This window comes from Ictalurus furcatus, chromosome 27, assembly GCF_023375685.1.
Source record: "Ictalurus furcatus strain D&B chromosome 27, Billie_1.0, whole genome shotgun sequence".
Taxonomy (NCBI): Eukaryota; Metazoa; Chordata; class Actinopteri; order Siluriformes; family Ictaluridae; genus Ictalurus; species Ictalurus furcatus.
The window spans coordinates 11,954,948-11,969,912 of record NC_071281.1 but is presented as its reverse complement, the minus strand read 5'-3'; the positions used below and the strand labels follow the sequence as shown (position 1 = coordinate 11,969,912).

The window sequence follows — 14,965 nt, the reverse complement described above, 5'->3', positions numbered from 1 at the left end:
TTGTTTTAAAAGGGATGAGGTGGGGCCGGCCTGGCTGCTGAATAAGCCAGAGCAGTCGCCTTCCAGTACAAACAGAGGCTTTAAAAGAAAACGTTGCCTTCCCCCGACCCCGGGTGCGAGCCCTTGTACTAGACCTGCAGCTTAAAACAAGGTGGGTTAAAGTTCAACACAGTGCATATGAATGCACATACTGTACAACTAATCAAAATTGTGAATAAGGACAGCTGACAATGAAAATATCTGAGGAATACTTTATTATCAATGTGTCCATGGTACTTAGTTTTTCTTTTCTGGATATTGATCGTATATGAAAACTATACACCAAAACCAGGGTTTCTGTACACATCCGTTAGTAAAAATGGCAAAGATTCCATGTGAGCATATAGAATCCAAAGTGCATCACCTGATCATCTTGTTTTTCCTTATGTCCATATACACATTGCACCATACATAAATAATTACATTGTAAAAAGGACTCATATTTACAAGTATAATGTCCTTTATATAATATGTATATATAAAACTTTATATTAAATCTAGATAGATTACATTTTGGGACTGGGATTGTGAATGTATTTGTGTGCCTGTATGTGTATGTGTGTGTGTGTGTGTGTGTGTGTGTGTGTGAGAGAGAGAGAGATAGAGAGAGAGAGAGAGGAATAAGCATGTGTGTGTGTGTGTGTGCTATCTGTGGTTGTTGAGTAGAATCTCCAGCCAGCAAGGACATGACGTGACAAACTGTCTTGAGTAGCACGGCCCCCAGCCCTTAGCAAAGCTGATCCTCACGCTGTTTGGATCGTACGGCCCTTCCGAGTGCATCAGGTGCCCAATTTGGCATGACTTCTCGTAGTCGAAAACCTTAACTGAGTAGCCTGGCATCACCCTTGTGACGGTGGGGCTGCGGCAGCGGGGGAGCTCCAGGGTGGGTGAGTTGATGAAGATGGGGTGCTGGCTGCGGTTGTAGGCCCACACGCCGTCAGCCTCTCGGCTCAGCAGGATACCGTGGCCGATTTTGGCGCGTGCTCGCTGAACTGATGAGCTGGCGCGGCCCGTGTTGGGCAGCAGGCCCAAGCACAGGCCCGTGCCCTGAGGTAGGTCATAGAAAATGCTGAGGGAGGAGTCGTACACCGGATACAGGCGGCCCACACGCATCCGGTGCTCCCAGTACGCCACGTTACACCAATGAGTGCGTCCAAGCGAAGAGGGAGATGTGCTGGTATCTGCAATTAAAAAAAAAAAAACCTGAGATGCAAAAATGTGCATAAAGGGAAGAGTGGAATCAGCATGTTGTATTTTAAATCATCAACACTGAAAAAAATGCAGCAGAATAGTCAAACTGTACTGATAGTGATAGTGATGCATATAATGTCCATCCACATATTTTTGTGAAATATTTCCGAAGGGAGTACTGAGTTCAAACATGAACAGACCCACAAATCTTAGCCAGCAGGATCCAAAAATACACATTCGCTAGACGCTAGGAAAGTCTTTATCATATGAAATTGTAGGAAAAACTCCTGATACATCCAGTCCAAAATGGTGGGTAAATCTCGTGAGTGAAATTAATACTGATAATACAGATCTGATATAACGGTCATATAACAACATCAGTCTAAGCCAAATACAAGCGATAGCGTCGCTCTAGCATCACAACTCAAATCAAGCTCAATTTCTGCAATGATGAAATCATGATACTGCAACTCTAAAGCAACAGTATATATATATATATATATATATATATATATATATATATATATATATATATATATATATATACAGTGAGGGAAAAAAGTATTTGATCCCCTGCTGATTTTGTACGTTTGCCCACTGACAAAGAAATGATCAGTCTATAATTTTAATGGTAGTTGTATTTGAACAGTGAGAGACAGAATAACAACAAAAAAATCCAGAAAAATGCATGTCAAAAATTTTATAAATTAATTTGCATTTTAATGAGGGAAAAAAGTATTTGACCCCCTCTCAATCAGAAAGATTTCTGGCTCCCAGGTGTCTTTTATACAGGTAACGAGCTGAGATTAGGAGCACACTCTTAAAGGGAGTGCTCCTAATATCAGTTTGTTACCTGTATAAAAGACACCTGTCCACAGAAGCAATCAATCAGTCATATTCCAAACTCTCCACCATGGCCAAGACCAAAGAGCTCTCCAAGGATGTCAGGGACAAGATTGTAGACCTACACAAGTCTGGAATGGGCTACAAGACCATTGCCAAGCAGCTTGGTGAGAAGGGGACAACAGTTGGTGCGATTATTCGCAAATGGAAGAAGCACAAAAGAACTGTCAATCTCCCTCGGCCTGGGGCTCCATGCAAGATCTCACCTCGTGGAGTTGCATTGATCATGAGAACAGTGAGGAATCAGCCCAGAACTACACGGGAGGATCTTGTCAATGATCTCAAGGCAGCTGGGACCATAGTCACCAAGAAAACAATTGGTAACACACTACGCCGTGAAGGACTGAAATCCTGCAGCGCGCGCAAGGTCCGCTGCTCAAGAAAACACATATACATCCCCGTCTGAAGTTTGCCAATGAACATCTGAATGATTCTGAGGACAACTGGGTGAAAGCGTTGAGGTCAGATGAGACCAAAATGGAGCTCTTTGGCATCAACTCAACTCGCCGTGTTTGGAGGAGGAGGAATGCTGCCTATGACCCCTGGAACACCATCCCCACCGTCAAACATGGAGGTGGAAACATTATGCTTTGGGGTTTTTTTTCTGCTAAGGGGACAGGACAACTTCACCGCATCAAAGGGACGATGGACGGGGCCATGTACCGTCAAATCTTGGGTGAAAACCTCTTTCCCTCAGACAGGGCATTGAAAATGGGTCGTGGATGGATATTCCAGCATGACAATGACCCAAAACACATGGCCAAGGCAACAAAGGAGTGGCTCAAGAAGAAGCACATTAAGGTCCTGGAGTGACCTAGGCAGTCTCCAGACCTTAATCCCATAGAAAATCTGTGGAGAGAGCTGAAGGTTCGAGTTGCCAAACGTCAGCCTCGAAACCTTAATGATTTGGAGAAGATCTGCAAAGAGGAGTGGGACAAAATCCCTCCTGAGATGTGTGCAAACCTGGTGGCCAACTACAAGAAACGTCTGACCTCTGTGATTGCCAACAAGGGTTTTTAAACCAAGTACTAAGTCATGTTTTGCAGAGGGGTCAAATACTTATTTCCCTCATTAAAATGCAAATCAATTTATAACATTTTTGATGTGCGTTTTTCTGGATTTTTTTGTTGTTATTCTGTCTCTCACTGTTCAAATAAATCTACCATTAAAGTTATAGACTGATCATTTCTTTGTCAGTGGGTAAACATACAAAATCAGCAGGGGATCAAATACTTTTTTCCCTCACTGTACACACACACACACACACAAACACACAGTGCTGTGAAAATGTATTTGCCCCATCCTGATTTCTTCTGGTTTTGTGTACATCTCATACTAAATTGTTTCAGAAATTAAAACAAAATCTAAGATAAAACAAAGCCAATCTGAGTAAACACAAAATATAGTTTTTATATGATAATGTTATTTATTGAAGCAAAAATTTTTCCAATACTAACTGGGCCTGTGTGAAAATGTATTTTCCCCTGTAGTTACTAATTCCCCAAATCTATGAAACTGCATTCATAATGGAGTTCAGCTGGACTAGACTCAACCAGGCCTGATTACTGCAAACCCTGTTCAATCAAATCAACACTTAAATACAACTTTTTCAACAGCATGGAGTTGGTTAAAAGGTCTTACACAGTAACACACTATGCTGAAATTGAAAGAAATTCCAGAAATGATGAGGAAGAAGGTGATTGAAATACATCAGTCTGGGAAGGGTTACAAAATTATTTCAAAATCTCTGGAACTCCAAAGAGCCACAGTGAGAGCCATCATGGAAAAAGTCGGCACAGTAGTGAACCTTCCCAGAAGTGTCTGACTTTCCAAAATTCCTCCAAGAGCACAGTAACGACTCATCCAGGAAGTCACAAAAGACCCAACGACAACATCAAAGGGCCTACAGGCCTCTCTTGAATCAATAAAGGTCACTGTTCATGACATCCATGGAAGCGTGGCAAGGTAAAAACCACTGCTAACCCAGAAGAACATTAAGGCTTGTCTGAATTTTGGAAAAACCTACCTTTATGATCCACAATCCTTTTTAGAGAATGTTCTGTGGACTGATGAATAGAAAGTGGAACTGTTTGGAAGACAGGGGTCCCATTACTTCTGGCGTAAACCAAACACTGAATTCCACAAAAAGAACATCATTGCTACTGTCAAGGATGGTGGTGGAAGGGTGATGGTGTGGCAAGCTTTGCTGCTTCAGGGCCTGGGCAACTTGCAATAATTGAGGGAAACATGAATTCTGCTCTGTACCAGAAAATCCTAAAGGAAAATGTCTGGTCTTCAGTCCATAAGCTGAAGCTCAACTGGATTATGCAGCAACACAATGATCCAAAGCATAGGAGTAAGTCCTAGTCCTAGAAGTAAGTGAAAGTCTGATCTCTGATGTGTTTGGTTGCAGTTATTGCTGCTAAAGGTGGCACAACCAGATTTTAAGTTTAAGGGGGCAATCAGTTTTTCACATTGGTGATAGGTGTTGGATAACAGTTTTTGTTTACTCAGGTTGCCTTTGTTTTATGTTGTATTTAGTTTGAAGGTGTAAGACTATCTAGAATTATATATATATATATATTTGCCATAGATTTTTACTAGAAGAAAACCACAGGCACTAGTTTGCAGGCTTCTGAAACATGAGAACACTGCTCTGCAGCATTATATCAAACGTTCCATTCACTTTCATGTAGATATTTATTTTTTTGCTGTTATGCTGAGCGGAAGTGCTACCTCATTTCCTTACAGTTTTACAGTTCCCTTTGAGAGGGATTTGGCTCTGAAGAGGCACTGGTTCCCACTAAAAGGCCCAAATCTGTCATCTCTACCTCCAACACATACACACACACCCCTCCCTGCATTCCAGCGGGCCACTCAGGGGCCCTTCTCCCCCTCTGAGGGCCTCCATTCAGCTCCCTGACAACTCGTGACCTCCTGACCCCCCAGCCGCCAGCCTATCAGCTCTGATTAACTGGCACACAGACTGATGGCATTATTTTGCTTCACAGGCTCCATTGAGGGGGAGGATCTAAAGGCCTGGGCCTGTGGCGCCATTCTGCTCGCACTCCTCTCCCTGAAGCAGCCAGAGAAGCGCTGCTAATGAAACGAGACTGGTTTAAGGAAAGTGCAGGAAGGCGCATTGACTCCACTATTGATGAATCTTTATGACTCCAAGTGTAATATGAGGAGGAAATAGTACTGGCCCTAGGTGTAAATATGGACAGTAATTAATATATGCATGTGAGTGAGTGAGTGTGTGTTTGTGTGTGTGTGTGTGTGTGTGAGAGAGAGAGAAACAGAAAAAAGCAGAGCAGTGTGGTAAATCACGACATCGATTTCCTGAACTTTTGTTCAGTTTGACCAGGAAAAAGCATCAATGTTTTAAAAGACCCACTTCACATTTTAAACAGTTAACATTATAAAACAGCTTTTTTTAGCCTGATAAACCAGTTCTGCACTCCTCACAGCCGGCAAATCTACAAAGATTATGATGTGAAAATCTATGACCTTTATCTGCATAAAAAAGAAAACAAAATGCAAAATATCGACGAAAAAAATAATATAACAATTTACTATGTAATAAAATGCTGCTGCTAATTTTACTCCATTTTCCCTACTTTTTATATCCAAATGGTTCACAGAGTGTGTATTACTATTCAAGATGCTCATGGGTGGTGAGACATGTACGCCCATCAGAAGAGGTCTGAGCACAGCTAAGCCTAAACCTACACCGCCAAATGAGAGAAGGAAGGGCGCGAAGCAGTGCTGTGTGTCCTGCTGAGCCAAAAATGAGATCTCCCTGCACAGATTAGACTCTTCCAGCATGCTGGGTGAGAGAAGGGAGTGAGAGAGCGAGAGAGAGAGAGACAGAGAGAGAGAGAGATTTCTGAGGAGGGAGAAACATGCAAAAGCCAAAACCAAAAATGCTTGCAACACAACTGCTGGCTTGACAATGCAATGAGAGCTATTTTTGCTATTCTGGACCAAAAACAAAGTTCATACTGTTGCAGAAGTAAGACAGTGTTCCTTTTGTAACTCGTTTTTTTTTAAAGGAATGATTGTGCTTGGAAATGTTAAAATGACTAATTACTAAAGGTTAAATTTACTGTGGAATCCTCTGGAATATGCGCATGGTATTATGGAATCCTCTGGAAAACATGCATGGTATTATGGAATCCTCTGGAAAACGTGCATGGTATTATGTGCTGGAATGGGTTTATTTTTCAATTTGATATGTGATAGATGTGAGCAATTAGACTGGATATCGATCCAGCCCTCAGATGAGGAAAACTAGCTATGTCAGGATGAAAGAAGGCAGACACTTCACAGTGTCACAACACTCAACTCAGAGACAAAATGCTCAATCACACACACACACACACACACACACAGAAAATCAACAGAAACACACCCTGAACCGTCTCCTCCACTTTTCCAACAACTGATAGAGTCGTCCCTTGTCGACATCTGTAAAGAATCTCTGCTCAGACTGGCAGGATTTCATTAGTTAAATTGCGTGTTGGCCTGCGCTCAGTCAGGAAGAGGAAAAGCCACAGCGAGCCCTGTAATTTAAACCTTATTTTAAAATGCGACTGGCTGGCCGCGCCGGAGCCTGCGTTGCAAAACTCAGCAGGAAACAACAACATGCAAATAATGGAGCAAGAGCCATGTGTGACACGCCAAAAGAGGATCTTGTTCCTTGTCTTCAGACCACAAAAGGCGCGGTAATTATGCGGTGCTCTGAGACTTCCCACTGCTGCTGGAAACAGCGAGGCCCGCGCTCACAAAACTGCCCATTGTTGGTCATAATCTAATTTACAAGGAGTTGCGCCTCAAGTCTGGACGCCGGGAAGTGTGCAAATGATGTTGAGGAATCTTTTCACTGCTAAAAAGAAGTCTTAAAGAGTTCAACTAGATTAGCAACCAGGAAAATGTTTCTCTGTTATGCTTTTGAACTGGAAAGCAAAATGGACAGGCAGTCCAGAAGTGACAAAACCATACAGGACAAAGTCAGATGTAAAGTATGTTAATAATACTATATAAAAAAAAAGAGAGTATACGGTAACCGCAACTTGGTCCACAACTTGGATCTACTCATTACTCATGTTTATTTTAATGCTCTCAACTTCCTCTAGGGGGTGTGCTTCCCAGCAAAACCACTACAGAGTTTACAGAATACATTTTATTAATCTACCCACCACTAATAATAATAAATAATAAATACATTCACACATAGGAAGCATTCAAACTAGCAAGAATCATGCCTTCCTCGTCAATGCAAATTTAAAAACCACTCCAGCATTCCGCAATGTAATCTCTATCTACTGTATCTGTAGTGTGTGATTACCACCGACAAATTTTCAAAAAGAATAATTCCTTCTACAAAGAAAAGAACATGAAAATCTGTTTACTCAAAACATACTTATGATGGAAACCTAATGATTTTAGTTTTTACGACTTGTACAAGTACAATGAAATTCAGATTAATCTCTGTTAATAAATTTTTTTTGTGAAAGTCATATTTTTGTAGAACGCTTTGATGAATTGTAATTTAAGCTCTAAATCTGGATCATTTTTTGTCCTTTAAGAGAGGAATATTTTTCCCGACAGAGACTCTGTTGATATGTGTTAGACGACGCGATTGTAAAACCTTCAGTACAGAGTAAACAACCAGAATTACTATTTACAGTTTTGCTTCAGTGTTATGTTGTTAACTTGGAAAAAAACTACATAAAAACCACTTTAGTAAGACATTCGCTCATGTCTGTCTCATCCAAAGACCTTTATAGTCAGAATTTAACGGCTGTAGTTCTAAATGAATTTGAAACCTTTAGTGATGGATCTGGCTTTAGACTTCCCTTATATGTGAGTTTTGATGAATGAGAGTATCTATTCTTTTTTTCAGTACAGGTGAACAAGTGAAAGGTATTGTCCAGGATAATCACTCACATGCTCCCAACACATGTAACCCAACACATAAGACATAGAGAGCCATCCAAGTGAAATACATTCAGCAGCAAACATCTCATCACAGCCCAGGTTGAATGATATTTCAATGAAAACGAGAGTACTCACCTGAGTGACCCCCAGATGTGCTGCTGGGTGACGCAGTCGCCTCAATCTCAGTATAAGGCAACACCGAGTGTATAGGAACTATAAAAGATCATTTTTAAAAAGAACATAAAAGACTATAAAAGATCATTTAAAAATATTACACAATTTCTGTCTAAGACAAAACAGAATACTGTACAAAAGCAATGTATTTCTAGTTTGTGATGTTCTTTCTTCTTAGTTCTTTGGTTCGTTTTTTTTTAAGCACACAACTCAAAATATATCACAAACTACTACCCTCTCTATAATACAGCAATAAAGGGAGTGATGATGCAAATGACTTACCCAGAGACTCCTGTCCCAGTTTGGGAGAGAGCTGTGAGTAGGGAGGAGGGGGCGAATCTAAAAGGAAAGAGTTTACATTAGAACTTGCTTTATATTCAGCATCCAAAACTTACATATCCATCATGATATATTTGTATCACAGCCACTAAGACTGCACCAGGCGTGAAGCATCCTGGGCCGAACCATAACACAACGGCGAGTACAGAGCCGTGGATGTCACCTGCTGCAAAGCATGCACTGTCTGGTTGAAATCATTTTTTCTTTTGAATAGCTATTTAAAATGGATTTGACAACTTATGGACTTGAGCATTTCTCAATCAAAAATGACATTATTTATTGCAAAGGGTGACTACAATCAAGTCACCACTAGTTCACTTCACAAACTGTTTTCAGATCAGTGGAGACACACCTGCACTGCAGTGCATTTTCTATGCTAGTGTCTATTCTGCATGCAAAAACTTGACAACAGAAAATGATTAATATGCCTACCTATCATGATAGTTACATTTGCACACGTTCAGGACTCTGTTTATTCTGTACATGATACATAATTATCTGTACTTTGCACATTGCACACACATTGTATTTGTTCCTCAGTTTATATTCTTTTCAGTTATATTCTTGACATATTTTTGTAACCTTTTCCCTGATTTGTTTCAGTTTAATCTGTGATAATGGAGCAAATACCACCTTACGTTTCTTGTAAGTAAAATCCTTCTTAGCCAATGAAACTCTGATTCTGATTCTTTCTCATTTTCCTTCTCTGTTGTCTCATAAAAAATGTTTACAGGAAAAAAAATGACAACTTAAGGGAGGAATAAAACTCTAAAGGACAAAACTGCCCTTCAGAATAACTCCACGTTACACTTCTAGTATTGAATCTTTAACAAAAAGGTCATTATATAAATAAACAATATGCATACTATTTCATTGTTGCAATAACAGCCTTAATCGTCACTTGATTATTGGGTAGAAGTATGACTCAATGCGAAGGAAAATTTGGTGAGTGCACAAAATTAGGCTTGTCTTTTACAGTCCAAAATATGGAAAACCTCTAAATAACTGATCTCATGAGAACTACTACACCCTGCCTGGGCAGCAGCCCTGAGAGCTGCTCTGTGCACACTGACTGTGTGTTTTTGTGAATAACAGACTTGAATGAGGAGCAAAAGAACTAAGCGTCCCAGTAGGGTAATGAATTGGGAGTTCCACTTCCTGAATGAGAGAGTGTCACAGGCCAGCTCCTCTCTCTCTCTCTCTCTCTCTCTAATTCCCACCATGCAAATGCAGGATTGTGCAAGATCTTCTAAGAAATGATGGACATTTCATATAGCCTTGCAATGTTTCACTGAAAATTTAAACCTGTCTGCAAATCTGTCACTCTAATTTTTAATGGAAGTTTCATAAAACCCCTACATGAGGCTATATATATATATATATATATATATATATATATATATATATATATATATATATATATAGTACTACTAGTGTAGTAGTGCCAGTAGTGCCAGTACATTTTGTGAACTGATTGTATACTGTGCTATAAAATTTATTGGAATTGTACGATTGTTGCAGAAGCCTTCGCTTTTGTACCCTCAGATATTTGATGACGCCATCATGACCCTTTGCTTCGAGCATCCTCACCTGGTCCACAAAGGCGGCTGTAATGATAGGGGTTGCAGCATGGTGCCTCGCCGCCTGGCACCTTGAAACTCTGACAGCAGCACAGTGCTTTGAGCGGGGAGGCAAGCTGCAGGTCAGGCCAGCGGAAAAACCTACACAGCAGGTATTGAGGAGACACAGCACAACCTCCGACATGCAGCTCGGCCTGAGGAGCTACAACACAACCACCCAACACGGCTCCTTTAGACTCCACTGCCTCCAACAAGACGCCCAAAGGTTTCTCCTTCAACTTTTTCAGGAGCCCATAGGCACACCTCTGAAGTTCTTGCTCCAGTAATGTTCTACGAGTTCTTGACTCTGCAGCACTGTGCTCTCTAATCTGAAAGTGATCAGAAAGGTCACTTTTGCTTCTGTGCCGGTCTTTAAACCAACAGCAGGTCACTGTCCTGCTGCTCTCCTCGGATGGAGGGAGTCCACGCTGCTCCTGGACGCACATGTCCACCTGAATGCCTTCTTGCTCTAGAACAACCTCTGATCCTGCACTTTCCACCAGAGCCAGGGTGTCGCTCGATCCCCCGGAGTTTCCCACAGCCGCAGGCTCCGTTTGGGAGATGTTCTCCGGATCGTCGCCGCTCTTGCTGCCTCCATCGGCCTCCTCTCCGTCCGCGATCAAACGGCTTCTCCAGAGTCGCCGAACCAGAGCGCCGCGTCTCGTCCTGAACATACGACACCTTAACCGCTTCTCATGCGCGCTTCTTTCTGAGTGTGTATGTGTGTGTCCTACGTCTGTTCCCGATCCCGACGATGCTCGTGCTCGTTGTCCGACATCAAGGCTCCGTGAGCGCCGTGCACTAGCCTAGACGCACAGCCGCGGGCGCATTCCTCCTGGCCGGAGCACAACATTAGACTCGGCGATCGTGGCAGTTTTGCAGCAAAGTGGCGGCGCTGTCACGGCGCATTAGTGCCAACAATAAAAAAATAAAAAATAAAAAAAACGGTGCTGCATGCAGCGCTAAGTCTGCAAAACATGAGCATAAGAAAGTTGATTTATGGGCTTGCTTGAGTCCTCTGCATTCCTGCACAGCCGTTATATTCACATCCAGAACAGGATTAACACACTCTCTATCACCTATATAGCAGTTTTAGATCTGTACAGGCGCGTGGACAGAGCAACTCAGCAACAAACCCAAAAGTAATCCTTTGACGCCGAACAGTTCCATCCTGATACGCCAAAAAAAAAAAAAAAATCTTCACGCAACGGAAACATCCATTAAGTGTGCGCCAGGAAGACTTGCCCTTTAAATCCTTTCACTCCGCGCAGCAGCGATCGAGATGAACGGGATCCTACGATTGTTCCTTACGCGCGCGCTCTCTCTATCTCTCTCCCTCTTTCTCTCTCTCTCTCACACACACACACACACACACGCACAATTACAAGCGTGCGCGCGCGGTCGCGGGGCCCTTGAAGGAGCACGGCGGAGTCATTGGCTGTTTCTCATCATGTGCTCGTCTAGACTCGGTGGCGGCTGCGGGGCGCGCGGGGTGCTGCGCAGGCGCGGTGTCGGGTTTCTGCACACTTAAAGGGGCCACTCACTCACAGAGCACTGGGAAACCTAAAATTGCAGTAAACATATACATATACATATACAAGATTAAACATTCTTTGATAAATGTGACAAACATGCATGATCATTTTGTACATGACAGCAAACTAGCAAGCAAACAATAAATAAACGAATTACCTAAACATGCATATGCATATGCATGTGATGCATAAAAAAAATAATTAACACACAAGCACCATGCAATCACATAAATAAATCATTCATGTTGCATGCACTACACTTGTTATGGTGTTCCTGTTCCTCCATGCAAAGATAAACACGTTTATATTTATTACTGCAATAAGTATTTGTATCGGTTGTTACAGTATTAATAGCACTAACTATTATATTAACAGTAATAATAGTAATAGCAGGGGTACTATTGGTGAAACAGTATCAGCAAACTCCACGAAAGAGTTCATTCTTCCCATGTGGAGTTAGAGAAGAGAAAACACACCTCGTAATACACTGTCTTGATCACAGTAACTAAAGTTCTGCAGAAAAGTTGATGTCTTTGATACTGAGAAAGTCTTATTTCCACTGAGAAGGTTAAAGTTTAATAGCAATTTGGCCCACCCTTTAAAATACTTCAGGAGGCAAGACAGACGTGCCCATGTGCTATTAATGGATGAAATCATCAGGCTGTAAATCATGGGCTAACTCCTGCAGACCTATGCTTAGGCTATAGCTTTTGATCATCCTGACAGGAGCTCTTCTCGCACTTCTTACAGTGGTGTGCACATGAAGCTTCTGTAATCATGTCTCACCTGACTAATTTTTGCCTGGTCTTACAATCAGATGTATCATTTGTGTTAGTAAATGTGCACTTGTTGGTGTGGACAATCAAGATTTTATGTTTTTAAAATAATAATACAAAACGTTTATAATGAAATACACCAGACTTTCCAACTGCCAAGTATGCTAAAGAATATACCAAAAACACACACACACACACACACACACACACACACACACACACACACACACACATATATATATATATATATATATATATATATATATATAATTGAAAATCTCTGTCCAAAGTTAACTAATGACCTCTCCTTCATCGTCTAAACAACAACAGCCTTTGAGTTGCATGAGCAATTGTACTCTGTTATTGCACTTGGTATTTAGTTCATGCACACCATCTTCATGAGAATGAATTATGCCAGCTGTTATAAAGGAACTAGCACCTACAAGTTTACAAAAACGTTGTAAAAAATCTTTATGTGTTACATAAGAATGTCAAATAGTCTGTCAGTACCAGTGCCACTTGCTTAGTATGACGCTGCTGAAAACTTGTGTCGGCTACAAACTCAGTAAAGTACTGCATTATGGCCTTCCTCTGTATGACGATTGGTGGGATCCTCATCACAGCTCCCGTCACTTATCAGTGCTCTGAGTGGACGATAAACGCACTCGCCTGGCGTCAGGTTCATAACTGCTCTGACTCCCATTTAGTCTCCTGTAGATAATCTATCAGCAAAGAAGTTTAGAGCTAAGGAGACAGGGAGTCCGGCACCAAACCACCTCCCAAAATAGCCTCGTGTCCACCCAGGCTCTGGGCAGCCGTGGTGCTGTCGTAAGGGGCCTAGCAAGACCCAGCACAGGAATGCCATGTCATCAGGAGCAGTAATGAGGCTATAGCAAGGTTGCAAAAAGCAGCAAGTGAAGGAAGTCACTCTGAGTCCGTGAAGGCCTGAAGTGGATTGGGGGCAGATAGAGTGGCCTTTGCAGGCTGGAATTGATCTCAGGCTACTGGAGAAAATGGATAATGAGAAATGGATACAGAACAGTGAGATGGTGATTTAAGAGGCTGGATGAAAGATGCCGTTCTGAAGTACATTTACACTTGTACTGTGGTTGTATTGAGTTTGTAATGCAATAGACAAGAAATCAGACTTTCTGACTCCAATGCATATTCAAAGAATGTTCACAACAAACACATTAAACACATAAAAACATTATAATTGGAGAAACCCAGAGAAACCGGATTCCCAGAATATATACAGTGCAAAGGTTTTAAGCACCATACATTTTCTAATATAAATTTTATCTTTCATTCTAATTTTATACATACTGTATTAGTATATCAGTAGAAAAATAGATTTCCAAAAGACTCAGTGATAGAGAAATTTTTGTGTTTTGTTTTGCAATGGACCATATTAAGTAACAGAGCACATCATCAAGGATGTCTGGGATTTTACTTGTGCAACAAAAAGTTCTCCAAGAAGCCTAAAAACAACATACCAGCCAATTTCCTCAGAACTCTTCTCCACAGTGTCCCTAAGAGAATTTATGCAATTGTAAACACGAAAGTAATTTATAGTTTGATTGAATTTTTTATGGTTATGTTATTATTTACTGCTAAATACCATCAATATTTTAACACTATTCAGCAGCACCATGGTGGAGCATTGGGTAGCGTTGCTGCCTCACAGATCCAGAGTCTCTGGTTTGCTCCTGAGCTGGGATTACTGTCTGTGTGGAGTTTCTGTGCATGTTCTCTTCATGTCTGTGGGCTCCCAAAAACATGCCAGTAGATGGATTGGCTAAGATAAATTAGTCCTTGGCGTGAATGTATGTGTACAACATGTCCTGTAATCGTCTGGTGTCCCAGCCAGGGTGTATTCAGGCCTCCTACCCAGTGTTCCCAGGATAGACTCTAGATCCATCATGTAAAGCAGATACTGAATATGAGTGAGGGAGAGAGAGAAGAAACTTCATTTCATTATTTCTGAAGGTATGTATGCTTTACAAAATTTCTTTAGAAGTGCCTAAGAGTGTTGCATATAAAATATAACATTTCTATATAAATACATTATTAGTGTAGCAAAATTTGTTAGAATTGTAATTCAAACATTCAATTTGGAGGAAAATTATGCACTTTGTTTAATTTTCAACATGTTTGTCTTGTTAAAAAACATTCACAAGATATTAGAAGGAATTTATATGATATAATAGTTATGCATTTCCAGTATGTTCATCTTGTATTTGGTATATACACATACACACACAAACACACACACACATATATATATATATATATATATATATATATATATATATATATACATATATATATATATATATATATATATATATATGTGTGTGTGTGTATGTATGTATACACACACACACACACACACACACACACACACACATACACATATACACATGTAGGTATGTAGTCTATAGTC

General features: G+C 41.0%; 1 protein-coding gene across 1 annotated transcript; it reads right to left on the bottom strand.

The window, feature by feature from the left end:
• Positions 1–237: 237 nt before the first annotated feature.
• Positions 238–12,360, bottom strand: smad6a (SMAD family member 6a). Its single transcript, XM_053617213.1, has 4 exons — positions 10,180–12,360; positions 8,533–8,589; positions 8,212–8,289; positions 238–1,220 (listed from the first exon to the last, which is right to left on the bottom strand). Exons 1-4 carry the CDS (start codon positions 10,880–10,882, stop codon positions 685–687), a joined length of 1,374 nt encoding a protein of 457 aa, XP_053473188.1. The 5' UTR covers positions 10,883–12,360; the 3' UTR covers positions 238–684.
• Between the last annotated feature and the right edge of the window lie 2,605 nt (positions 12,361–14,965).

Excerpts from the sequence above, each read along its gene's own strand:
- smad6a (XM_053617213.1), bottom strand. The coding sequence starts at position 10,882 with ATGTTCAGGACGAGACGCGGCGCTCTGGTTCGGCGACTCTGGAGAAGC. Across the intron at positions 8,590-10,179 it reads CAGCCGCCTTTGTGGACCAG|ATTCGCCCCCTCCTCCCTAC; the intron begins GTGAGGATGCTC and ends CTTTCCTTTTAG. Across the intron at positions 1,221-8,211 it reads CACATCTGGGGGTCACTCAG|ATACCAGCACATCTCCCTCT; the intron begins GTGAGTACTCTC and ends TTTTAATTGCAG.